General features: G+C 33.3%; 1 protein-coding gene across 12 annotated transcripts in view; it reads left to right on the top strand.

Moving 5' to 3' along the window:
* The window catches only part of RAPGEF2 (Rap guanine nucleotide exchange factor 2), a 262303-nt gene that overhangs the window by 124198 nt on the left and 110336 nt on the right, over window positions 1-27769 (top strand). For 5 of the 12 annotated variants that reach the window (XM_064383780.1, XM_064383779.1, XM_064383778.1 and 2 more), the window contains 3 exons: window positions 16229-16304; window positions 18588-18755; window positions 21024-21041. In XM_064383780.1, the coding sequence (XP_064239850.1) occupies window positions 16229-16304; window positions 18588-18755; window positions 21024-21041 (262 nt within the window). Of the gene's footprint in view, window positions 1-5862; window positions 5938-6970; window positions 7125-16228; window positions 16305-18432; window positions 18510-18587; window positions 18756-21023; window positions 21042-27769 lie in introns of those variants that run through there. The other 7 variants (XM_064383781.1, XM_064383777.1, XM_012457031.3 and 4 more) reach the window with 6 other exon arrangements.

Here is a 27769-nt window from a genome sequence, read left to right as displayed (position 1 = left end):
TGGTTAAAAGAAGGATTGATATATGAAGCAAATTATTCTGGGAAATTGGAATGTCATTATTAAGATAAAAATATCCAATTAATCATAGTTCAGGGACCCTCTTATTATGAGTTGAATTACATATATATTCTGAAGACAACAAAATCCCATTTTGAAATGTTAAAGGTGACTTTATTCTGTATTATGTACCCAACTTAATTTTTTCCATGTATTATAAACTGACAGTACTAACTGAAATAATAAAGTGGAGGAATAGTTTAGCTATGTATATTATTGCTTTTTAAATGTAAGAATGTAAATGTCATGTGGTTTTCAAAACTATCTGTGGTTATGATTTATTGCCAATTAGTATTTTGAATTGTGAGTTCAAAATATTTAAAATATTATCTTGGATGTTTCTTTTACCACACATTTATGGCTTTATAGGGGTTACATATTTTTGCTATTTTATAGAAAACAGAATTTCTGGTATTGGGTGTTCATGTATTATGAGAGCTACACAAACATTAAATCACTATTTTCTTAGTTACACTCTTAACTAGTTTTTTTGAGTCAGATATTTGAAGATAATTTCACCTTATCTTTTCTTGATAGCTTACCTTTTCATGTTTTACAACTAGAAATTGCTTAGGATGTAAGTATAATTTCCTTAAGATAAGTTTGGGATTTCTTAATTAAACATTTTCGGAAAGTTATCAAAATTAGGGCAATGGGACCAGACGCAGTGGCTCACACCTGTAATCCCAGAACTTTGGGAGGCCAAGGCAAGCGGATCACAAGATCAAGATATTGAGACCATCCTTGCCAACATGATGAAACCCCATCTCTACTAAAAAGACAAAAAATTAGCCAGGCATGGTGGTGCATGCCTGCAGTCCTAGCTACTCGGGAGGCTGAGGCAGGAGAGCTGCTTGAAATCAGAAAACAGAAGTTGCAGTGAGCCCGGATCACGCCACTGCACTCAGCCTGGCGATAGAGCAAGACTTCATCTCAAAAAAAAAAAAATAGGGCAATGGTTAAAATTTGTCAAACATGTTCCTGTTTATTATTATTATTATTTTATATTTCATTAAGGTGAATTTAGAAAACAGTCATTAGGTACTCAAGCTGAGTTTAGTTTTACACATAGAAAAACCTCAAGTTAAGAAATTCCATTTCATTAGGCTAAATCAGATATATTCCAGGAGGGACATGTATATATTCTAGCGTGTATGTATCAGAGACCTATATGAGTGTTTCCTTCTTTTCTTGCCATGATGGTTCATATAGTCCAAGATGATAATTAATTATTATTCAGAATCTTGAGACCATTTCCATTTACTTCTTTTCATCTGATCTTGAATTTTAACTTAACACAATTTTGGGAACACAAACTGAAGAGTTGTGTTTGAATAAGGTATTCCAGGTTTTATAGCCATTATCCCACTTAAGTGAACTTTTAAAAGTTTATTTTATTTATTTATTTTTGAGACAGAGTCTCACTCTGCCACCCAGGCTAGAGTGCAGTGGCGTGATCTTGTCTCACTGCAACCTCTGCCTCCCAGGCTCAAGTGATTCTTGTGACTCAGCCTCCTGAGTAGCTGGGATAACAGTCATGTGCCACCACTCCTGGCTGATTTTTGTGTTTTTTTGTAAAGATGGGGTTTCGCCATGTTAGCCAGGCTGGTCTTGAAGTCCTGGCCTGAAGTGGTCTGCCTGCCTTGGCTTCCCAAAGTGCTAGGATTACAGGCATGAGCCACCACATCCAGCCCCATTTAAGTGAACTTCTAAAGTCCTTTGTGTATAGGGAATTTTGTGTTTGAAAGCATCATTGTGGCTGAAACAGATATTTTTCATGGACTATCTGTGAACATAAAGTAATTTTAGTCTTTCAAATATAGTAGAAGAGAGCTGCTTGATTACCACTCAAGCCCAAGAAGCATGAATTTTAATTTTTCTAAGAATGTGCTTGTTGGACAGTGTATAGAAAAGACTTTAGAGTCCTTGTGTTTGGCATTAAACATGGTTAGAAGATGATATGGGGCAAGACTATCAAAGTAATTGCCTAAGGTAGAGGTTTTCAATCTTCCAGGCAGTTATTAGATTTGCCTAGCTTAGGAGGGGCAAAGTAGTACATCCCATGCCCTAGAGATTTTGATTTGCCACATCTGGTTTGGACCTTAGTCTCTCTTATTTTAAAAGTGCACCAGCAGGTGGTTAATCAGATTTGAACAGAGAGGCTGTAGGTGAATGACTTTAAAATCAGTATTGTATAACTGTTTTGAAGGTAGATCAATAGAAGGAGACAATCCCTGGAAGATTTGGTAAAGCTGAAACCAGAGACAGGAACCTTATCTTAATGGTCTCTGTGTGCCAAAGCAAAGGGCCTGACTGGTATTTCCATGGAAAAAGAAGCTGATGGAGAATAATTTAAAAGGGCTAATTGATGGTATGTAGTGACTGAAGGTTACAGACAAGGGAAGAAAAAGAAGTAAAAGATGGCTTCAGTGCTTTGAATTTGGATGTCTATAGAGTGATTACTTTGACAGCTCTAACCGAATCTGGAGGGAATGGGGTAGGTGGATATCAGAGTTGAAATGAAGATACTTGATTTTAGGCATGTTTAATTAATGCATTAACAAATAGGTGGGAGCTACAGGGGATATAAAGAGATAACCTGGGTCAACTGAGAAAGGTTGGAGATACAAGGTAGGGTAGGTGGAGAGTTGGGTAAATACAATACTGAAGGAAAAGAGGAGTATTTATAGCTATGTCAGAAGGTAACAAACAGGGATAGAATTTTAAAACTTTAAAATTTTGCTGTACTGCTCCTCCCAGTGCAGAAATGTCTCATGGTCTATTTTAGTAAGCCATGCAGTATGTTGTCAGTCCTTATATAAAGTGTCAATCCTTATATAAAGTGGATGCCAGATTTATAAATGTTACTGAATTTTGTAAATGAGGCAGTATTAATCTTTCACAAAACATTAATTTGAAAATGATTGAGTTGCTTTCATTTTTTGGCTTCTACGAACATTCACAAATGTCTGTTTGGGTGGGTGTATGCTTTCCTTAATTTCTTGGAGAGGTACCTAGGGGTGAAATTGAAGGATAACATGGTAAGTGTATGTTTAATTGTATAAGGAACTCCCACACTGTTTTCCACAGTGGCTATAACATTTTGCATTCACACTGGCAGTTTATGAGATTTCTGTTTGCCTCACATCCTCGTCAACACTTGGTATTGTCAGTCTTTTTCATCTTCGCTGTTCTAGTAGATATGTCCTAGTAGATATGTGGCAGTGTTATTACTGTGGTTCTTATTATGCATTTCTCTGAAGATTAATATTAATAATTTTTTCATGTGTTTGTTGGCCATTTATATATCTTTGCAGAATGTCAGTTTGCCTCTTTTGCCTGTTTAAAAAAATGAGATTGTTTGTCTTATTTTTGAGTTGTAAGCATTCTTTATGTGTTTTGAAGTCAATTATTTTGTTGACTATATTTTGCAAAAATTTCCTTCTAATCTATAATGTGCCTTAAAAAAAAACCCGATATCTTTTTTAAAAGCTAAGGCTTTTAATCTTAATGAAGTCCATGTTGTCAACCTTTTCTTTTTAATACTTTGTACTTTTCGTGTCCTCATTAACAAATCTTTTCTTCACCTGATGTCATAAAGGTTTTCTCATGTTTTTCTTCTAGAAATGTAATAGTTTTACTTCTTCCCTTTAGGTCTGAGATCTGTTTTGATTTAATTTTTGTGTATGGTGTGAGGTAAGGGTTGAGGTTTACATTTCTTCATACATTCAGTTGTTGTAGAAGAGTTTATTGAAAATAATATTTTTAATCCATCTAATTCCTTGACATATTTGTTTAAAATCAATTATTTAATTGTAAAAATAAAAATATTTAACTATAAAATATTTGTTTAGATCTATTTCTGGAATCTCTCTTCTGTTCCATTGCTTCACATGTCCATTCTTCCACCAATACCACACTGTCTTCATTTGTGTAATTTGGTAGTCACTTTTGAAGTCATGTAGCATAATCCCTGACTTTGTTAATTGTTTTTATTCTGTTCTTGCCTTTTTATATAAATTTTAAAACCAGCTTGTCAGTGCTAAATAATGTTTGTTAGGATTTGGTTGGAATTGCACTGAGTCTATAGATCAACTTGGGAAATATTACTATCTTAACGATAGTATTGAGCTTTCCAAACTGTGAACTCTCTCTTCATTTAAGTTTTCTAGAATTTCCCTTTACAAGGTAAGTTCCCTTTGGTAGTTTTTAGCATGCAAATCATACACATTCTTCATTATATTTATACCTAAGTATTTTATATTTTGATGATAAGTAATAGGTTTTACCATTTCATTCTATAAGGGAAGCTTTGAAACAGAGGTTAAGCAGTATTTCCAGTGTTAGTTATTGGTAGAATGAGAACAGTCTTTTACTTACAAAACAAGTGTCGGCTCATGAGAAAATCCACTTAATTCAGATGAATTAAATCAATTCCATTTTATTACTTGATGTCTTTGTAAAAGATTATATATGTGTATGAGTTTATGATTTTCCTTTCTTGGACATGTCTTCTTTTAACTTCTAAGAACTAAGAATACAGTATTATTCAAGTGACCTGAATTTTTGTTGAGGTTCAGTCTTACAAAGACATACCATTTCAGCTCTCTTATGGTATGTGCCAAATTTTGGGGAGCTTGCTGGCTAGGTTTTGATGCCATTAACATAGGACTTTAAAGAATATCAGATGTTTGGTTGTTATTCTTGAGATCTTATTTGATTCTTGAGATCTGTTCAGGTTCTTACTGGCTTAGGGCCAATCTGAATCTTTCATTGTATTCATCTGTCATCTCATTAATATGTTACATATATCTGTTTGATTATTTCTTAATAATGTAATTGTTGATTTCACTTCTGGAATGAATTTTATAAAAAGAGAATTTGAAGATAAGATATTAGAGCTGAGCTTCCTTGTCTATCCAACTCGTACACGGCCGGCTTTGCACAATGAAATGGTGAATGTTTAACAGAAGTATTTTGGATGGGCATGTGTCTACATGCTGAAAGGAAAATCTGTTATGGACCATAACTTTTATACAAACTGATCAGCTGCCATCTGTGTACAAAGCACTGTGATCAGCAGAGACCTGTTTGTGCCACTGTGTAGACTGATAGCAGCAGATTAATTTAGCTGAGCTGTTCTCTAGCAGTTTGGTCACGAGGACATAGACACTACCAAAGTGTAGTCATCACACCACTCATCTTTGCTGATTTAGATTGTGGCAAGAGAGAAAAACTGCTTGCTCTCTTCACCCCAATACAGCTGAGGTAAGAGCCACCTTTTTTTCTCTGGAAGGGAAAAATGAGAGCAAAAGCAGCCTCTTTTTAACTTTTTCCATACTGTTTTGATTTAAATTTATTCTAGTATTTTCCATAATAATCCCTCAGGCCAGGTATACAGTTCAGCATCCCTTTGGCAGAGAGCAACTAGTTTGTAGTACAGCTTGGGTAAATTTTAATAACAAAATTATATTGCTAGAACAAAGCATTTGACCTTGAAGACTCAGAGGAGACAGACATTGCAGATTTCCCTACTTGCCCTTGACTTACAAGAGAGAAGATAATGAATTAATAGAAATTGATAAAGAGTGTCTGTCAGGCAGCCGCTGAGGTCATGAGGTTGGTATGCGGAAAGAGTGCCCATACAACATGTGAAACACATAGCTGCAGCCAGGAGAGGTGGGTGGGTCATCGAAGCAGTAAATTAGCCGTCAGATGGAATGTTGGCCTCTGTACAAGCTATGCCGTGCGCATGGACTCACTGGGAGAAAACACACAGGGAAATGGGGAGTGCTCAGTGCTGCAGAGAAAAGAGCTCCTATAGAAGATGACAGCATTATTGCTGTTAGTGGTGCTTCAAAGGTAACGAAGACAGTGCAGGTTAGATTTTTTTTAAAGGAATTAAAATGTTAGTAGCTTAAATATCTGATGTTTAGTACTTCTGTAGTAAAATAGACAACAAACTACTGAGGAATGAACGGGGGAACGGTACAGCTATAAGGCCTTCATATTGTATAATAATTTGTATCTTTTACTCTATTTTTATAAGTAGAGGGTAAATGTTAAGATTCACTCTGCAGAGGAGCAAACTTCTGTTAATTTGTATGGTGGTGATGGTTGTTAGAATGTTTCTAAGTGAGCCTTGGAAGAAATTTAGAGATGCATAGTGTGTGTTCAGTTTTCCCAATACTTCTGAAATATAAGCTGGTTAAAGTCCATGCTTTAGAAGCAGTTTGCAATTTACATACATACATGTAATCTATATATGCACTTGGTGTGTGTGAGATTTGTAAAATAGCTGTTACTTTTTTTGGGTCTAAACTAATGAGTATATGGGATCAACTTATTAAGAAAAGATTATATGTATTTTATGGAAAGTCTTTCCACCCACTTTCCTTTTATACTGACATTAAAATTTATTTTTTATATATTTTGCCAATTTTGGAGAATGGAATTGATGGCATCAGCAGTTACTTTTTAACTTTTCCTCCCTAATTTAATTGCCACTCTGCTGTCTGAAGACAATGTTATGTGATTGTTTTTTTGTTAAGTCCTAAACAAATGAATTGGTTTTGGTTTAGGAACATCAGTCCAGTCAGTTACTTCGATTTTTTAAGGAAGAAAATAAAATTTAGTAACTGCATATCATTTTCTGGAAACAGGAGTGTGAAAAATTGATATATTGGAGTATTATGTTTTTAATCATTTTGTAAATTAAAATTGCCCACCAGTATAATATCTCTTTGACTCCCGTGTATTCCCTCACTGAATGTAGGCTGACTTGAATAAGTTTACATTCCAATACTGAGAATTGCATTCCACTGGGTAGTTCTGACGTACAAGAAGAATGTGGAGGCCCATACAAAGGGCAAGCTTAGGGACACTGATAGAAGAGGCTTCTGTGCTCTGTGACTGCCTTTCGTGGAAAGCTCACACTGGCAGAAAGTGCTCTTGACCCAACTTGGGAGAGGAAAATGTGGTCACAGAAACTTCGGACAATTTGGCCTTACAACACCTGCAACACCCTGTCTGGTGTTTCATTGCCTATGGGTATTTACAAAAACTAGGTGAGTATTTTCTCAAACTTCATGTTGTGTGGGAGTCTTGAAGGAAAGTTTAATTTTCTCTATTTTATATTATATGGGAGACTACTTAGTAATTTTTTGTCTTCATATTTTTGGTATTACAAAGTCATACCATTTGCATCTGAAGAAATATTTAACTTAGTTTCAATTTTGCCAGCAATTTTAATTCTTAATTTTTAAATTGTTCTGTATAAAAACTTTAGCAGAAAATTTAATGGGAATGAAAGTCTGGATTATTATACTGTTTTTAGAGCAATCATTCCTTAGTCATACTGAGGGAGTACTAGCATTTAGGAATAATCTGTTTCATATGCTGCAGGTGGTCTTCTCAATAATCATTTGACTGTGGGCTTAATTTTTCTTTTTTTAATGGCAGGGAACTCACAGACTGACCAGAAGTGAACATGTATCACTTTTAGTTGTCATCTTGTGGTTGTTTAATACAAGATTATAAGGACATGCTGAAATTACATTAAGATTGAATAGTCAAAAGGCAAGATGTACAGTATATTTATGCAGAACAATTTAGAAGGGTTTAAAATAGACCATAACGATCACATTTTCATTCTGTGTAGAAGAAGAAGATTATCAGCATTCTTAAAACACATATACCATACTTATCCCTTCAATCACCCTCTTTTCCTACTTTATGACCTCTAACTAGACACCTCATGTCAAATGCTGGTGTCTAGTTGGAAAGAGCTAACATGTTTTTAAAATATTCAGGCTAACTCTCATTGATAATTGTTAACCTACATCTTTCTTGTTTCTGAAAGACAGCAATTCATATATATGTGTGTGTGTGTGTGTGTGTGTGTGTTTAATAGCGTGTCTTATATACAAATACAGATATACACACAAAGACTGAAAGTACTAAAAGACCAGAAATAACTTTTGAAAGATATTTTAATTCATAGTAGAAAAAATAAGCTTTGTATCTTTAAAAATTAAGGAGTCTGAAATTTTTAAATATCTTGTTTATCTTGGTATGTGGTATTAAGAGTTCCATTTCATAGAAGCAGATGGCCTACTAGTTGAAATTCTGGCAGTAGCTCCCTAAAGAGATTTGGTCTTTATAAATTTGACATTCACATCTTTGCCAGGGTAACCCTAAAGCTCTTTATGGTCATTTGCAATTTTGCTGAATTTGAATTGCCTTCTGAATTACAGTGCTGATTTGTGTTTTTCACTCAATTAGCCAGAGAGTGAGCCTGGCCATTGAGAATTCACCTCTCAATGAAACTCACTTCTAAACTTGTCATTGGGTTATAGCTGTTTGTGTACTTGTCATTCATGGAATATAAACTATTTAAAAAGAGGTACTATATTTAGGGAGTTTTTTGTAAACTCTGTATTGATTACCAAGTTTATATTGGTAATATTGATTTTATTATATGTCCATTGAACATTTGGAAGAGGAATAGATAGCACAGTAATATATATATGTGAGAAATAATATTAGGTAGTCATGCACTGTATAATGATGTTTTGATCAATAATGGACTGCATATACAATGGTCATCCCAGAAGATTATAATATGATATTTTTACTGTACCTTTCCTATGGTTAGATGTTTGGATACACAAATACCATTGTGTTATAATTGCCTACAATATTCAGTACAGTAACATTCTGTATGGGCTTGTAGCCTACAAGCAATAGGCTGTATCACCTAGCCTAGGTTTATAGTAGGCTATACCGTCTGGGTTTGTGTATGTATACTCTGTGATGGTCAGACAACAGTAAAATTGCCAAACAACATATTTCCCAGAACATATCTCCATCCTTAAGCAATGCATGATTGTATGTTAACATATATTATTACTCACACATATTATTTTGCTATGTGTTATATGTTGTATAATATATTCTCACAAATATTTATATGTTAAATTTAAACAAAGGTTTCTCACATGAATCATACAATATGTGAGAAATAATAGATGTTTTACAGAGAGAAAAAATAATGAACCTCAAATATAGGGTCATGTGTAAAAAATGAGATTAATGTTAGGGGAAAGAAAAATGTTCATGTAATTGACTTTTCCAAATTCTGATTTAAAATAAAGATTAAGGATCCTTAATCCAAAACTTTCAAATCCAGAATGCTCCAAAACTTGAAATTTTTTGAGCACTGGCATGGTACTAAAAGGAAATGCTCATTGGAGCATTTTAGATTTCATATTTCCAGAGCAGGGATGATCCACCTGTATATGTAAATATTCCCAAATCCGAAATAATTCAAAATCCAAAGCAGTTCTGGTTCTAAGCATTTTGGATAATGAATACTTGACCTGATTTCAATCATGTTTGTTTATCTTCTGCCCATCTCTAACTAGTTCTTTGACACAGTGTTTATCACTTCATTGTTCAATTATCATATAAAAGAGATAGGTTTACAGTTTTTCTGTCATCAAACATAACTTTTCCTTTGTTCCCAAGATTTGTTGTTTGTTCAAAGTAGAGATTCTACTTTTTCTTATTCAAGTCCCGAGTTTTTGCCAAGAAACCCAAATGTCCTCTTTTTTATAGTGTCTCTTCTAAGTTTTTTTATTGTGGTAAAAAAAATGTATAAAATGCATTTTAACTATTTTTAAATGTATGGTTACTTTTAAGTGTGTGTTACAGTGGCATTAATTACATTCACACAGTTGTGCAACCAGCAGCACTACCTTTTCTAAAACTTTTCTGTAACTCTGCACAGAAACCCTGAAACCATTACACTTTCCAAACCGCTTTCTCCAACCCTTGGCAACCTTGAATTGACTTTCTGTCTCTCTGAATTTGCCTATTCTAGATATTTCATGTAAGTCGAATCATGTGGTAGTTGTACTTTTGTGACTGGCTTGTTGTCTTTAATTTATGATTTCAAGGTTCATCCGTGTTGTAGCAGTTATCTGAACTTTATTCCTTTATACAGCTGAATAATATTACATCATGTGCATATGCCACAGCTTGTTTATCCATCATCCATTGTTGGACACTTGGGTTGTTTCCACATTTTGACTACTGTGAATAATGTTCAAGTGAACATTGGTGTACAAATATCTGTGTGAGTCCCTGCTCTCAGTTCTTTTTGATATTTATCTAGGGCTAGAAATGCTGTGTCATATGTTAATTCTATGTTTAGATTTTTGAGAAATCACCAAACTGTTTTCTACGGTGGCTGTATGATTTTACATGCCCACCGGCAATGCGTAGGGTTCCAAGTTCTCCACATTTTTTTTCTTTCTTTTTTCTTTCTTAAAAAAGGGAAATAGTATAAAATTGTAGCCTTCCTGGTATCTCATTCGCATCTGGCTTCAGGTGTGAAATGGTAACTTATTGTGGTTTTGATTTGCTTTTCTCTAATGACTAGATGCTGAGCACCTTTTCATGTGTGTATTGGCTCTTTGTGTATCTTCTCTGGAGAAATGTTAAGTCCTTTGTCAAGTTTACATTGGGTTGTCTTTTTGTTGTTTGGGAATTTTTAATGTATTCTCAATATTCAATCTTTATCAGATCTGTGATTTGCAAATACTATCTTTTATTCTGCAGGTTGCCTTTTCAGTTAATTGATAAGATCCTTTGATGCAGAGTTTTTAATTTTGATAAAATTCAGTTTATCTATTTTCATTCTCTTTTACTCATGCTTTTGGTGTGTACCTAAGAATCTATTGCCAAATCCAACGTCATGAGGATTTATTCCTATGCTTTTACTAAGAGTTATATAGTTTTAGCTCTTATATTTAGCTTGTTGATTCATTTTGAGTTAAGTTTTATGTATGGCATGAGGTAGGGGTCCAATTTCATTCTTTTTCATGTGAAATCCAGTAATCTCACCACCATTTGTTGAAGACTCTGCTCTTCTCCCATTGAACAGATATGGCACCATTGTCAAAAACCAACTGGTCAGTTATTTGCAGCAACCTGGATGAGACTAGAGACTCTTATTTTAAGTAAAGTAATTCAGGAATGGAAAACCAAACATCGTTTAAGTGGGAGCTAAGCTATGAGGATGCAAAGGCATAAGAATGACAGTGGACTTTGGGGATTTGGGAGAAGGGTGGGAAGAGGGTGAGGGATAAAAGACTACAAATTGGGTGCAGTGTATACTGCGTGGGCACTGGGTACACCAAAATCTCACAAATCACCGCTAAAGAACTTACTCATGTAGCCAAGTGCCACCTGTTCCCCAATAACCTATGGAAATAAAAAACTTTTTAAAAAAGAAAACATAAGGAGAAAAAAAAAGCCTGTTAATTTAACACTCAAACACAAAAAAATCAATTGGCCATTGAGGTACGAGTTTATTTCTGGACTCCCAATTTTATCCTTTTGACCTAAGTATCACACTGTTTTGATTACTGTAGCTTTGTTGTAGTAAGTTTTGAAATTGGGAAGTGTGAGTCCTCTGACTTTGTTCTTTTTCAAGTTTTTTTTTTTTTTTTTTTTTTTTTTTTTGGGCAAATTAGTTCCCCTTGAATTTTCATATAAATTTTAGGACCAGCTTTTCCATTTCTGTAAAAAAAGACCGGTAGAATTTTGATAGAGAGTATGTTGAATCTGTAGATCACCTTATGTAGTTTATTATAAGACTTACAAAAAACAGTGCTGTATTTGATAGTGCTAAGTGTCCATTTCTGACAGTGGCCTCAAGGAATAGGATATAATCAGATTTGGATCAGAATGTAGTCAATGGTTTAAAGCAATTCTAACCTGTTTCCGATTTTTTAATCAAGGATTTTAGGTGTACATTTAAGTTATCCAAGTTCTTCTTTAATTGTATTATTTCTAAGTTTAAAAAATGATTATTTTAGAAAGAAGTGAGGCTGGCTTTCGGCTGGTGTTAGTAGGACTTAATGAAATGTTATCATTATTATTATTTTTATTTTTGAGACAGAGTCTTGCTCTGTTACCCAGGCTGGAGTGCAGTAGCACAATCTCAACTCACTGCAACCTCTGTCTCCTGAGTTCAAGCAATTCTCCTGTCTCAGCCTCTTGAGTAGCTAGGATTACAGGTGCCTGCCACCATGCCTAGCTAATTTTTGTATTTTTAGTAGAGATGAGGTTTCATCATGTTGGCTAGGCTGGTCTTGAACTCCTGACCTCAAGTGATCTGCCCACCTCAGCCTCCCAAAGTGCTGGGATTACAGGCATGAGCCACTGAGCCCAGCCTATGAAATACTATCTGAACTTATGCATCTGGTCTTTTGGAAAGCCCTTTGGATTCCCTGAATTTTTTGTGAGAAACTTTTCAGTTCTGTGTTTTTCCCCTAAACTCTTCCATGGTAATATCCTTTTACAGATTTGATTTTCTATAAGGGTATATATTGTCATTATTGTTTTTAATTCTTTCCTTGTGTGTGTATCATTTCAAAGTTTGTCTTCGTTTATAATTTTGTGTAAAAATTTTGTTAATAATTTTATAAACTTTTTTTGTTAAAAATTTTTTTCTTTAAACAAATTTTTTATAAACAAATTTTATAAACAAATTCCTTGTGTATCATTTCAAAGTTTGTGTTTATAATTTTATTTGTGTAAGCATCTTGCTGTGTTAATCCATTCAAAGACTTCATTTTTGTTAATGACTTTTAACCGACAGGTGAAAACCTCTTGTTTAACATAATATTAAATACCTTGTGCATTTGATCGCTTTTTCAATGTAGAGCATTGCATTGTGCACACTGGTTCTTCTATGGCTTTCCTGCACTCACGGTCTTTATCAAATGTCTTGTTCTTTATTCTTACTGCTTTGGTTTTGTGTTTTACTATCTCAAAGTGCATGTGTTATTTGCTATCCTTAAGATTTAGCACCATTTTTTCCCTTCTAAGTAATCTAAAATACTTAAAAGGATTGTTCTTGATACCGTCTATGAGATACTTTATGTTCTGTGCATCTTCATCTAGTTGTCATTTTTAAGTCTCTGTACTTACTTTCTAGAGCTGAATTTTTTTCACAGTATTTGTATAGAACTTGGCCAAAGATTTTTGAAAATGTAAGTAATTACATTTACTTACTTTTGTTTATGTATTTATTGTTTCAGAGAATCAGAGAGCAAAAGCAAATGTAACTTGTGGACTTTCTAGCTAACATTTTTTCTTTTTTTTTCTATTGCTTTGTCTGTTTCTTCCAACCTTATAGCTTCTGGTTTGTGAGCTAAGCACATCATCTCTGTGAGAGAGCTCAGAGGCTTTGTCACTGATCAGGCCTAGTGTGCGTGCACGCTCATGACTTACTCTTTGGCTCCTTTGGGGCTGCTCTTCCTTTCTGCATTCCTGGCTGTGTTGGAAAAAAATTGATTGTTGAATAAATGAAGTAATATATTCTCCCTTGCTCACATGTGTTCTGTGTGCATCGCTTTTTCCATTCACCTCAATCAGTAAATTTATCTGATGAGGAGTCTGCAGTTTCTCTGGTTCACATCTTCATGATGGTTTGTAGAACTTGAGTCTTTTTGTAGTTGAAAGAGTTTCATCAGGCTCTAGTGCAACTGATTTTCTGAAAAACTCTCATGGATATATTTTTGTATAGCACATTTTAGGAAATGTAGACTTTTCATCCCCAAAGTAATAGTGTGCTAGTACAAGTAGAAGTGTGACTTCCTAGCCGTAAAGTTCTGTTGAACAAATGACTAATTAGTAAGAGGATTTACATCCTAAGTTCTGGAGTGGGGAAGATGGTACTAGATTTGGATACAAAATAAGTAACAGTCATATAGTTTATTTATGTGAACATTAACACCTTTTGTTGCTAAAATTTGTAAACAATTCTAACTTTTTTTAAATCAAGTATATGAACAGTGCATGCATTACAAACATTTATGGTTTTTTACTCTATTACATTTTTAAAAGGATAAATATTAGATCCCTATATTTATAAACTTATATAAGTCTGTAACCTGCCACATATTTTACTAACACATTGAGATTATTAATTTGTAGTGTTTAATTATAAGCTTCATTTTAAAAAATTAAATGGCAAATAGGTAGATTCAGAAACTGAAATTTTTGTGTATATTGAAGTGTTATGGAATTTCAGTTGTATTTAATTGTAAGCTGAAAGAAATGTTTAAAAATTCAGGTCATTTTAATTCCATGAGAAGTAACATGACAATAGATATATTATGTTGGTTCTGGCAAATGTTTTCATTTATAAAAAGTACTCTAATGTGTATGTTCATGTGGGCATATGCGTGTGTGTTTATATATATATATATGAATATTTTAAAAAGTTTTTCAAATATGTTAAACATGATGCTAGTTTTGATTTTCATAGAAACTTTTTTTTTCTTTTTTTCGAGACAGGGTTTTACTCTGTTGTCCAGGCTAAAGTGCAGTGGCACGTTCTGAGCTCACTGCAACCTCTGCTTCCCATGCTTAAGTGCTCCTCCCATCTCAGCTTCCTGACTAGCTGGTACTACAGACTTGTGCCACCATGCCTGGCTAATTTTTGTATTTTTAGTAGAGACAGGGTTTCACCATTGTTGCCCAAGCTGGTTTCGAACTCTTAGGCTCAAGAGATCAGTCCTCCTCAGGCTCCCAAAATGCTGGGATTGCAAGCATGAGCCATTGTGCCTGGCCAGAAATGATTTGGAAAAGGACTTAATTATCTTTAGCAATCAGATAATTATTATTAAGTAAAAGGACTTAAGTGATGGTCTAGTCTAACCTGATAATCTATAAACAAACAAAATTTGTCATATGATGTGGTCAAGATAGTTTGCTAGAGATTGCAGATGATAGAATGAGAATGTTGGCTTTTCTGTTTTCTTTCTCTTACATGACTAGGCTCCTAATACATGAATCATTGTGTATTACTATGATATAAAGAGGATTATAAACAGAACAAAAATTTCCATAGGAGTCCCTCACAGTGCCTAATTAACTTGGAAAAACTTGTTCAGCAAAATATTTTTTTGGTAGAATTTTAAAACTTTTTTTCTTAAAGTTTACTAAATATGATTACCAAAAATTTTAATATTAGGCCAGTGGTGGTTCACACCTATAATCCCAGAACTTTGGGAGGCTGAGGAGGAAAGACTGATTGTGGCCCTAAGTTCAAGACCAACCTGGGCAACATAGCGGGACTTCGTCTCTACAAAAATTAAAAAGAAAAGAAAAGAAAAGAAAAAAAGAAGTAGCCAGATACAGTGGTATGCACCTGTAGTCCCAGGTACTTGGGAGTCTGAGGCAGGAGGATTACTTGAGTCCAGGAGTTCAAGGCTACCGTGAGCTGTGATTGTGTCACTGTACTCTGGCTTGGGTGGCAGAGTGAGACCCTGTGCCTTTAAAAAAAAAAAAAAAAAAAAAAAAAAAGTAATGTTAACTGGAGGGAAAGATTTTTGGAGAAGTGAATGAGTGAGTGAAGTGTTAGGTTAACTGAGAGAGCTTCACCCAAATTCTCTGTTCTTGATTCTAGTTTGCATATCCCTATGTCAGAAATAATAATTCTTCTCCAATGTTAATGTGAGAATTCACCACAGACAAGGCAAAGGTGCTATGTCTCTGTTCACTCATGCAGAGTCCTCGGGAGGAATGAGCTTTTTAGTCATCTATCAACTGAAATCACTTTACCATAAAAATAAAGTCTTAAGTTGATTATCTTTTTCTGAAAACATTTAGATTAAATTGATTTGAAAATTCAGGAAAATAAATGCACTTTTTAGGTGAAAAAAATGTTTAACCTAAGCAAGTTAAGTTATAAAGAGAATTACATGTACATGCATTTTATACTTTTTTGGGATATTTCTGTAGTTTGCCACTAAGACATTTCTTGTCTCTACTGGAATATTGTCAAAGTTTACCTGAGGATGATTTAAAATAAGCTAACAGAAAACTCATTCATGTTAAATAATTCTCCTTTACTTACATTATTAATTTGAAAATATTATGTTAGAATTTTCCAGAAGAATTTATGACTGAAACTTAAGAATTTGAATGCTTTCTTGTCATTCTGCGTAAATTATTAAAGATAGTTCCCTTTCTCCAATGTGTACTTTTTCTAATTGTTTTTAATTTTTATTTATCTGGAAGTTTGGCTTATGTTCACAATTCACCTGAGATTGTCCTCATTGAATTTTTTTTATTTTTATTTTCTTTCTAGTTTTGGCAAGCGTTCTGCAGGAAGTTTTAGGCGTGGCTGTGAATGCATTGTTTTAGAGCCTTCTGAAATGATTGTGGTAAGAATATTTCTATGAGGACTATTTTTCCCCTAATAAATTGTATGAAATAAAGGCATTTTTACAGACTGCTTGAATACTGTATTTGTTGAATAGAAGATATTGCATATTTTCCATAACATTAAGTATATTTCACAACTTTTTATTATGAATTTGAGTTCATAATCATAATTTATTATTTACAGGATTCAATTAAATACAAAACAATTTTAAAAGGTACAAGTAGCTAAGTCTTTGTTTTTTGTACTTTGTAATTCACTCTATAGTAATGCCATTTAATTGAAATTTGGGGAGAATCTCTTGATTGCAGGATTTTAGCTCTCCAAGTGTTGATTGGAATGAGTGAGTTACTTTAAATGAATTACTAGGTTTGCTGGTGTGAGAACAATTTTGGAATCTAAACATGCCTCCATTGTGAATAATTGTGAGGACTAACCAAATGGAACTTGTGTTCACTGTTAATTTATTTGTCAAAGTTTCTAAGATTTTTTAAATGAGAAATTACTTTTTAAACAACACTTTATTTTTAAAAATACAAGAACATCATTTGAATTATTTCAAGTAATTAAAAGGAAATTTCGGGGACTATTACTCTAAACACTGTTGACATCTTTTCTCTTTTTTAATGGAATTTTGTGACTTAAAACATTTGTTAAGAGATTATATATAGAACATATTATTAAAATAGATACTAGCAACATAACTATTTTCCTTGAAGCTAAAAACCAAACCTATCATATTTTTTTCTTACTGTATAAGAATGATATTAACATAGGATAATATGTACCCTATAAAAAATTAGTAACAAAAATAAGTTGAGGTAAAAGGAGAGTTTCCCAGCTTAGACATTCAGTTGATAGTCTACTGTCCCCATCCAGCATTGTAGTTGGGAAGGAAGATCTTGTAAAGTAAATGATGACCAAATAAAGATGGTGATGGAAACTTTTATTCACATTTAGTAAAGTATTTGTAAACAATTCTAGGTCTCTTTTCAGAGAAGATATTGGGATTTTCCCTATGATGTAGGAGAGGAATTCTGTCAGAAATGAGAACTTCCTCATCAAAGCTACCAAACTTTTTGTAGAAGTCACTAAAATAATTGGTAAAATTTTACAAAATGTACTCAAGTGAGAAAGTAGCATAGTTATGAGTAAGGATTTAGGGTTGGGAAGAATGTAGGCAGATACATAGCACTTTGTAACAGTAGATAGTCTAGATACTTCCTTGAGATTTTATCCTCTATTGATGCTATTTTTAGATTTCTCTGAAGGATTTTTACTCTTTAAAATTGGGTGTTTTGTGCTTACTGATTATACACAAACTACTAGGTTTGCTGGCATGAGAACAGTCTTGTAACCTAAACATGCCTCCATTACAAGCAGTTGCGTGAGGAATAACCTAATGTAACTTTTGTTCTGTGTTATCAGCATTTCTAAAAAAAAAAAATTTTGTTTTTTGAGATGGAGTCTTGGCCTGACACCCAGTCTTGGCCTGATACCCAGTGCAATAGCACAATCTCAGCTCACTGCAACCTCTGCCTCCCGGGTTCAAGCAATTCTCCTGCTTCAGCCTCTCGAGTAGGTGGGATTACAGGCATTTTCCATCACACCCAGCTAATTTTTTGTATCTTTAGTAGAGACGGGGTTTCACCATGTTGGCCAGGCTGATCTCAAGCTCCTGACCTCATGATCTGCCTGCCTTGGCCTCCCAAAGTGATGGCCTAAAATTTTTTTAAATGAGGAATTACTTTAAACAACACTATTAATAAAAAAAGAAACTGAAGCTACGGGACGAAAGTAGAAAGAGAAACCCTTGCATAACCTACCAAAGCCATTCTGTTAGCAGTCCTGTTTGAGTCATTCAGGATTTGGAGGTTTTACAGATTTCCATCAGGGTTTTTTTTTTTTTTTTTTTTTTTTTTCTCACTTTGCTTAAGACAGTGTGGCAGTTGCCTTCACAATGTGTGGTAATGTATCTTGTGAGGTCTTTCACTAATAAATCAGTACAAAGACTGCTGAAAATATCCTTCCCTTTGAAACTACAGGAAATTCAAGAGTTACCCATATTGTCCTAAGTGGAACTGAAAATGCCTTCTCATAAAAGAAATGTTACTCAAAACCAATTAGTTCCAGAGAAGTTCAAAGACACTTGAAGTTTTAGTTTGTCCACAGATGTCTTTGCAAGATGATTGAATATGGGTTATCTGTAAGTTTCTTTCTATATCTAGTATTAATATGGAATGTTGTGTTTGGAGAAATGAAATTTTGGGGGATTTTATTTCAGGTGGACTATATGGATGAAAATGAAGAATATTTTCAGCGTCAAGCTTCCCATAGACAGTCTCGAAGGAGATTTAGAAAAATCAACCAGAAAGGTGAAAGACAAACAATTATTGACACTGTGGATCCTTATCCCATGGGCAAACCTCCTTTGCCTAGAGGCTATCACACGGTAAGTTATACAAGTATAATATTTTTATTTATTTCTAGTTGTCTGTTGAGGTTTTGTGAAAAGAATTTAAATTTTCAATTTTTGACAAATCTTTTTTCCATGATATTTATACATTAAGTATATACTAAATAGATTTTGCTGGAAACAAACATGATATGATTAGTTTTTAAGACATTGAAATAAGATGTCAACAGACTTTGCTAACTCCTTTATTTCTTAAATTGTTTTCTGAAGATCAGCTTTCGTATAATTGTCATTGGAATATTTTAAGTAGTTTTACCTTAATCTAACATTGTAGCCACCTCCTGTGCACTCCACTCTTCACTCTCAACCCAAATACCTGCTATCATACTTGTTTTCTATTTTAAAAATAGATATGTAAAAATTACCTTTTATAGTTTTTTATACCTTTTTGAGAATATCTGAGATTTATTTTTTAATGCAGCGAAGTAAGATAATTTGAAATAATGCTTTTTAAAATCTCAATGTGAAGATGCCCTGAAATATTTCTAATAGGTTCCAAGATTCTCTTAAAGGCAGGCAGACATAACCCAGTTGATTGTCATTTATGTCATAAACGTTGAAAAATAAACTGCTTTTTATGTTTGAGAAAACCAAGACACAGATAATGAGCGCTTTGTTCAAGATCTCAATAAAGTCATTTTAAAGCCTTATTTTTCTTATTCCTTTGTTTTTTCAAGAACAAAGTAGCTTAATTCCTGAGTATGCCGTAATAATGTGAAAAATCATTTATGCATATGCTATTAAGTGAGTGGTTATTTTATGTAAAATTAATTTTAAAATAAAAATAGATAATTAACAAATATTTTACTTTCCCCAGTTACTTTCCTTACCTTTTTCTTTCTTTCTGCAAATAAGTATAAATACAAAATGCATGGGGAAATGTATATAGACTTAAAATTATTTACTCAATTTTTATTATGTTTAAATGACCTATCTTATACCCACACTTCATATATTCTATTTCTCAGAGAGCTCTTTATATTTGAATACTTAATGTGGTTTTGACTACTAGCAACCTGCCTCCTCCTCTTGCTACCCATGAAGTATTTTAGTTTAACATGAATTTCATAGTTGAATCATTTCATTGAACTCATTTGGAAAGGATTGCTTTTTGCACCTCACAAAGACATCTTTGTTTGTCTGTTGGAGAGACTTAGTATTAAAAAACCATGAAAGGTTTTTTTGTTACCATTGTCCATAAAAGAAGGTAATATTTTTAGGGTTGATACAGCATTATGAAAGAAGGAAATATGTATTAAAAATAGTTACACATGTTAATAGTACAACACAGATAATATTTTAACCTAACATTAATATTAATTTTTTTCTGCTTTGGAATTGTTTTTCCAGATTAGTTTTCTAACTAAAATAATCAGTGGGAGTATGGATTATTTAAATGTAGTATTAAAGTTGGTTTGTTTGTTTTTATAGTCATATTTGTCACAGTTTAGTTGGGTGGGCCATTTAATAACTGTGTTTCTCCCCCCACGCCCCCAGTGTTTCCCCCTTTATGGAAAGCTTCATTCAGTTTCCTTAGACTCCCCTTTCATTATTTGTTTTTAAAAATGTATTTCTTCTATTGTTACAAGACTTTTTTTAGTTGATTTTTAAGAATGTCTTACCTAGCCAACAGATACTTTTAGGGAAAATTCAATACTAGAATGAAAAATTTGGCTTGATTACTAATGGATCATATACTGGTTTACTAATATGTGACATGTGGTATTAATTTTACTAAGTGAGTTAAGATTGGCAACAACATGATCATAAGGGTTGCATCCTTTTTGAGGTGTAAATGACATTGTAATTATATTTACTTATTAAATTAATACATAATTTTGATATAGGAAGATCGAAAAATTTTGTTTTGTATATATGATACCACATAGTAAAAAGAATTATATAGAAATTATTATTCTTTATTAGCCCTACGTCATACTCATTTATTCTTAACAGAAATAGTTCTCTTTGAAAGAAATTGGCTACTAGGGAAGGACTGAGGGTGAAAAGTGTATTTAGAAGAATTGCATGATCAACTTCACAGGTGATTTAAAGTGATTGCAAGTGCATTTAAAGTGCATGGCTAAAGAACATGGAAAGCATTATACATATAGCCGATTCTATATGATCATTCTTAACCTAATTTAACATTATCTTCATTTTGGCAAATGTAATATAGCATGTCTGATAATGTTCATCTTTTCCTTTCCTCCTTTATGGCACTCATTTCATTTTGGCTCAAAGGAATGCACTAAATCTCAGGTATTGTAATTTGTGTGTGGTCTCCTGACACTAACCCTAAGTTTATGTGTGAATTTGCACTGTTACTAATGAATTTATAATATTGATACGTTTTGCTTGTCCATGTCCTTTTGTATTTTGCCCTAATTTACTTTGAAACTGTCAGTGGTTTGGGTGGTAGAATAGGCTGCTTATTTGGATAGACCTGGGGATGGATTGTCCATGTTGAAGAAAGTATTCAAGTGCAAGCTACTTATTTTTAAATATGAATGGAGCACTTAAAAAATGAATGGAACAGCTAACCTGCTTTGCAAATAAAAAAATGAAAAGAGAAAGGCAGGCAGACATAAAGGATTTTTTTTCCTTTTTGTGTGAAAGCTTATGGGAAATTCATTAGAAACTTACATTTTAAATGTTATAGATGAAAACTTTAAAGTTCAGGAATCCCAATATGGAGAACATTTTGGGAGGCCACTGGCAAAATTTCAGTCAGATTTTTTTTTTAAAAGCTTAGTCAAAAAGAAAACAAAGTTTAAAATCTCTTGTATTTTCTTATTTGCACTTTATTTTTAACATGATTTCATGCTTTTATTTCATTCTACGTTTTAATTGAGGTCTGTATTAATCTCCTTGCTCACTTCTTTCATGCCAGTGCATGACTAAGTAATTCACTAAGTACTAAAGTACATGACTAAAGTACTGTACTAAGTACTGAAATCTATGATTTTCAGTGTGATTTCTTGAAGATCTAGATTACATTTGGGTTTATTACCAGGGAATTTTGAGTCAAGGAAGAAAAACTGATTTATCTCTAAAAACTAGTTGGTTAAGTAACTAGTAGCATTTTGTGGTTGTGTTTTATTACTGTATAGAGAAAATATAATGAATAATTTATTCACATTAGGGAATATCTATCATCAGTATATCTTTGGCTATTAGAGTAACTTTGCCTAAAAGTATGAATTTTATGTATAATTTTTCAAATTAAAATGAGGCAATTCCTTTATGTTCTGTACATACTCTAGAGAATACATGTAAGAATGCCACAGGTGGCATGATTGCTATATTGGTTTTTGAAAGCACTACTAATTTTTAAATGATGTGGTAAATCTAAAACATTTTTATATAATTAAAAAATTTTATGTAAGTTAAATAAAATTTAAAAATTGTACACAGTTTTTTGTACATCAGTGTTTTGAGCTTTTCTCTGGAAAGAGTATACTTAAAATATATATAACATAATACTTTAAAAGATAAATCAGTATGTAATTGATCTTCCTCTTTTTTGGCATAAATTACCAGTCTAATTCCTACTTAGAACAGGAATTAATTTAAAATGTGCACTGAGTTATGATCTATACCTTATGTACACTTCTTAAAATTAGATGTGTTGCAATAGTTTAAAATGGATTATAATGATTTTCTCCAGAAACCGTCCATGTAGTGTGTTTTTGGGACATTTTTCAAGGCAAGTGTGTGAGGTTTGCAGAAAGAATAGCATTTTAAAATACAGTGAGAAAGGAAGATTAGAGATGGCTTAGCATTTTCTTACATTTTGATGAGTTGAGATTGAGGCTGTATTTAAAATGGCTAAAAAATAATATTTAGCATGAATTTTCAGTCTTAGAGTGAGTAGATTATAGAGATAGGTAATAAGGTTCCTGGCAGAGGCTGGAAGATTTGGGGTCCGTCACTAAAGAGACTATCTTGGAACTTTGAGTGGTAATAGTTTACCTTATCTTCAGGTTCAGAATAGGGCAGGAGAAGAAAAGCTATGTCTGTTTTACCCATAGTTTCAAGCCTTCTCTGTATTGATCAGTAATTTATTCTAGAAGTTTGTGTGGGTAGGAAAATCTGAATTTCATAATAAAAATGGAGAGGAGAGGAAGGACCATTTTAACTTTTACCTTATTGGAGTGACGTGGGAAGCTGGTGCATTCCTCTTTCGTCATCTATTCCTCCTCTGTTTTTAATGAGGAAAAAACCCAGCTCTTCAATTTTCCTAGTTTGGAAAGAGAAAAACTATACAGAGAGATATTAGACTAAAGAGTGAAGAAAACTTGGCCAAACTGTAGAGGTTATGTGTCCCTACTGACATTTCATAATTTCCATCCTTCCTAGCCTGGTGGCAATGTGAAAAATGCTCTCCACACTTTAAAGTTCTCATTGACCCCACACCCCCACTCCTCCTTACTGAAAAATATGACTCCACTTTATCCAAATCTGAATCAGGAGAATTTGAACAGTGTTAATAAAACATATTTATAAAGTTTCAGTCAATGCAAAATTTTTAAAGTAATAAAAACTCATTGGTCATGTAAAAGAATATCTCCCACACATTTTATTAGTAGTCCTTTTCTACGGCGTGAATATACAGTCTAGAGTACTGTTTCATAAAGATACATTGAATTTTCCAGTAGATGAAGTTAATGTTCTTGGGAGAGAATGTGCAAAAGTAATAGAAAATATTACATAAAATTAATATAATCTAAGTTTAATGCCATATAATATTAAACTTTATGGAAATAATTTTTATTGTAGTCAGTGATAATACAATATTTTAAAAATGTGGCAGCAGTGTAGTAAGATTGATTCATATATGAGGCTTATGAAAATCAGTCCCAATATTAAAATAAGGCTATTATTCTGTATAGTACAAGACAAATTCTGTTTCTTACAATGGGTATGTAAGATATAACCATTCCTAGGATATATCTTATATATCTCTGAGGTCAATATTTTTCTCGAGATAGATTTAAGTTGGTTTCTCCTTCAGTTAAAGACTTCATGGTAGTTTTGGTTAGTTTCAAAAATAATTTAGTTATTGAAACAAATGAAAACATTACAGCATTTAGTTTCTGTTGTGCACATTTATTTGACATTTAGGCTTTTTGACTCAAGTTAATGTTCTTAAATTAGAAGTAGGCAGTATTTTTACTCATGTCATGTCTTTGCTTTGTCATTTATTATTTATTCAGTTTTTTACTGAGGTTTCCTTAGATTTGACTCAGTATTTGCTACTTAAAATAAGAGATATGTTTTGAGCAGTATGTAATGACTTATATAGCTAGTAAATTTCCTAGAATGTTTAAGGACTTCAGATTTTACCTTCAGTTCATACGCTATCACACCTGGCTATAATTAATATGATATTTACAAATCGGTTTATATATATAGATATGATATTATTCAAATACGGGGGAAATTTCTCAGTTATCTTAACATTTTTTTTCCTTTTAAAATTTAAATTTATGAAGCATTTGTTTGCTTAATTGGACCTGAAGCCTTGTCTTCAATATTATTATCAGTGTTTCTTTGTGAATTATAATAGGATGGAGTTTCAGGAAATTTGTGTATTTTAATTGTTGTATCATAGAGAGGAAAGCTCAGTATTTTTATTTATGTATTTTTGGTCATTTAACAAATATTTATTGAGTGCCCACTGTGTTTCAGGTCTGTCCCAGACTCTAGAGATATAAAAGTCTGCAACACAGACAGAATCTGCCCCCTTTGCCTTTATAGTCTCACAGGGAATACAGTTAAATAAATAGTACACACCCAGGGCCCCTAGAGGAGTCAGGGATGGTCTCCTGAACCACCCTAATGTCTTGGCTCAAATGAAAATATTTTGTACAGAAAGAATCTTATTTGTTCAAAGACTTAGAGTTTAAGTGGTCATAGGGTTTTTGAAAGCCATGTTGAAAGCTGAACTTTTTCATGACTGTAAGGAACACCAAAGAGACTGCAACAGAGGTATGGCGTACTGAGATTTACATTTAAATAAACTAATCTGGCTCCAAGATGCGATAGATTTTGGGGATAGGGATGGTAACCATCTCCCCAAGATGAGGACCACAATAATGGAAATGGAAGTAGTGGCAACTGGAGTAAGAATGAAAGGTGAGGGGTTTAAGTGGTATTCAGGGGAAGAAAGTAGAAATAATTTACATTTCAAAATAAAACTTTAGCTCTAAATCATTAATTGCTGATGATTTGCTTTATGGGCAGTACTTTCTATTTCAATAGTGTTTAATGACTATACTGTATATGAATACAAATACTTCAGTGAGAGTTTGAGGTAGACTAGTTTGAAGCAGATTATTCTTTAATCCAGCAAAGCTAAATAGAAATATAAAAACTGAATTAAGTAATAAAGAATGGAAAAGAGAGGATGTGGAGAGAGTGTTAGAGAGTGATAACCCCCCCACACACAGATTTTACTAAAATTTATTGTTTGGATGCCTGATGCTTTATATTTCATCAGAAGTGTCTTTGGAGAGTGGTGTCAAAAGTATCCTTTGCTTCTCACGGCCATTATCGGCAGATTTACTAGTTCCTCTTTACCCTAGATCATGTTGCATTTTAACATCCTGCAGAAAGCTCCCTGTGGAAAAGTCTCTGAACAATAGGTGGATGTAACAGTACTGTGCTGTGTGTGCTGCGATTTCTGGCAAAATGCAGCATATTAAAGCTGCTACAGTGGTCTCAACCTAGTTGCTTTGGTGGAACTAATTCTCTTTCTTGCAGTTATAATCGGGTATTTATGTTGACTTAATTTATATGGATTGGGAAATTGCACTATAGAGTATGTACAGAAATTGAAATGAAATCAGGAAATAATTTAAAAAATAAAATGATTTCTCATGCTATTAACAGCATACATTGTAAATTCATGCAAGGCAGTTGAGAATGGTATGCAGTGTGCTGTTTACCCAAGTATCAGCTTCTGTTGAAGGATGTCTATTTTTATATATTACATCATCTCTGCTACAGAACTCCGGTGTCCACTGGGATTTACTGTTCTTTCATTCCATTTTGAAAGAAAGCTTGTATTGATGTCATAATTGGACCCATCTTTTGGTTGCACTTGGAAATTGAAAGTAATAAGGGTGTTGTGTAGCAAGTCATGCAATGTTTCAAGCGATTTATTTGTCAAAAAGATCACTGCCACTTTGTCTTGCCTCTGCTTGTGAATACTAGTGGCTCTCTGTGCTTGTACATGTTTTAAATATACTTGGCTAAAATTTAGCTTTTAATTGCAACAGCGAAGATGCTTTTCATCTTTGACTGTTTGATTTCTTGTCACGTGATTTTTTTTTTTTTTTTTTTTTTTGGTCATGAGATTTTGCAGAGCTACAGGCTGATTGTAAAAATGTCTCCTTGGAAAAATCTACTTTGATATTCAGACCTATTTTCTGCCAGTGCTGAATTGATCTTTTTACAGTTATCTGTTGTAAGTTGTCTGTTTCACTGTTTGAAATATCAGGTGGTTGGAAATACCCTCTTTTGGTTTCGAATGCAGTTTTAAAACATTATTAACCTAAAGTGCCTCTCTGTTAGCTGGAAGATATAGTTGACTTCTGGACAAAACTCTAGCATTTTATGGAATGTATAGATGTTAGGTTTTAAATCACTTGTGAAAGAAAATTTTTTAATTATTTATATTAAGATAATTAAAATACCTAATAATGCTATACATATTTATGTATATAAAATTTCACCCTTATTTTCTCTGAAAAATTTAGTTAGTATTATCTATAGTACTTTAATAGTAAACTTTTTTAAAAAACTGATTAGGGACAAACCTCCACTTCTTTTTTTCAATAACAGCTTCTTTGAGATAGAATTCACATGCCATACAATTTTCACCTACTTAAAATAAGTTAATTGTTTTTCTTTTTTGGTTAAAGAAACCCAAATAACATTAATGTTACCATCATAATGTTTTTATGGTACAGCTCAGTAGTGTTAAGTATATTAGTAGTAAACTTTGGCCTGACTGAGCATATCCATTTCACAGATGTACCACCTAGCATCCTTTGTGATAATTAAAATTACTCATATTGGGAAATATGGCAAAAAAGTAAAATAAAATTACACATAGGCTAAAAAATAACCTTTAAAGATATTTTGGGAAAAAGTAATTGAAAATCTATTTTAAAAACCTTATTGCATAATTGTATTAGACCAATTTCTTATGGACTCAGTAAATGATCAGATATCCTCCCCTAACACCTTAAATCTTCCTTTTGTGTGGAAGACAGAAGACAACATATATGGTGCAGTGTATACTGCTCGGTTGACGGGTGCACCAGGATCTCACAAATCACCACTAAAGAACTTACTCTTGTAACCAAATACCGCCTGTACCCCCATGACTTAAGGAAAAAAAAATAATAATAATAATAATTAAGTGGAAGACAGGTGGTAGTTGGATGTAATATGACATATGGAATAGCTGGCGTAGGGGAGAAATGGTATGGCAGCAGAGTGGACCAATCTGTAATATGAATTGCTGCTTTGGAATAAATAGTAATTACAAAGGGAAATATTTGAGGATAAAAAAGAAAATACTCAGGGTGTCTTGATTCTTACTCAAATGTCTATGAGAATAGCGATGGTAATCTTTCATCTGTGATTTTGACACAATGCAGAAGGCATTTGAGAGTGTTAGAAAATAAAGTCAAAACCTCAAGATAAGTTATAACATTTCCCTTTCACCAATTATTGGCACACTTCTATATTTCTCTTTTTTTTGTTTTGTTTTGTTATTTTGAGACAGGATCTGTTGCTCTGTCACCCAAGCTGGAGTGCAGTGGCGTGATCTTGGCTCACTGCAACCTCCGCTTCCCAGGCTTAGGAAATCCTCCCACCTGAGCCTCCCTAGTAGCTGAGACTACAGGCATGAGCCAGCATGCTCAGCTCATTTTTGTGTTTTTTGTAGAGACAGGGTGTCGCCATGTTGCCCA

This window comes from Aotus nancymaae, unplaced genomic scaffold (genome assembly GCF_030222135.1).
Source record: "Aotus nancymaae isolate 86718 unplaced genomic scaffold, 86718_ANA_hifiasm-v0.15.2.pri h1tg000033l, whole genome shotgun sequence".
Lineage (NCBI taxonomy): Eukaryota > Metazoa > Chordata > Mammalia > Primates > Aotidae > Aotus > Aotus nancymaae.
Note: the sequence above shows the minus strand (reverse complement) of the source record. Positions and strands in the feature narration are given on the sequence as shown.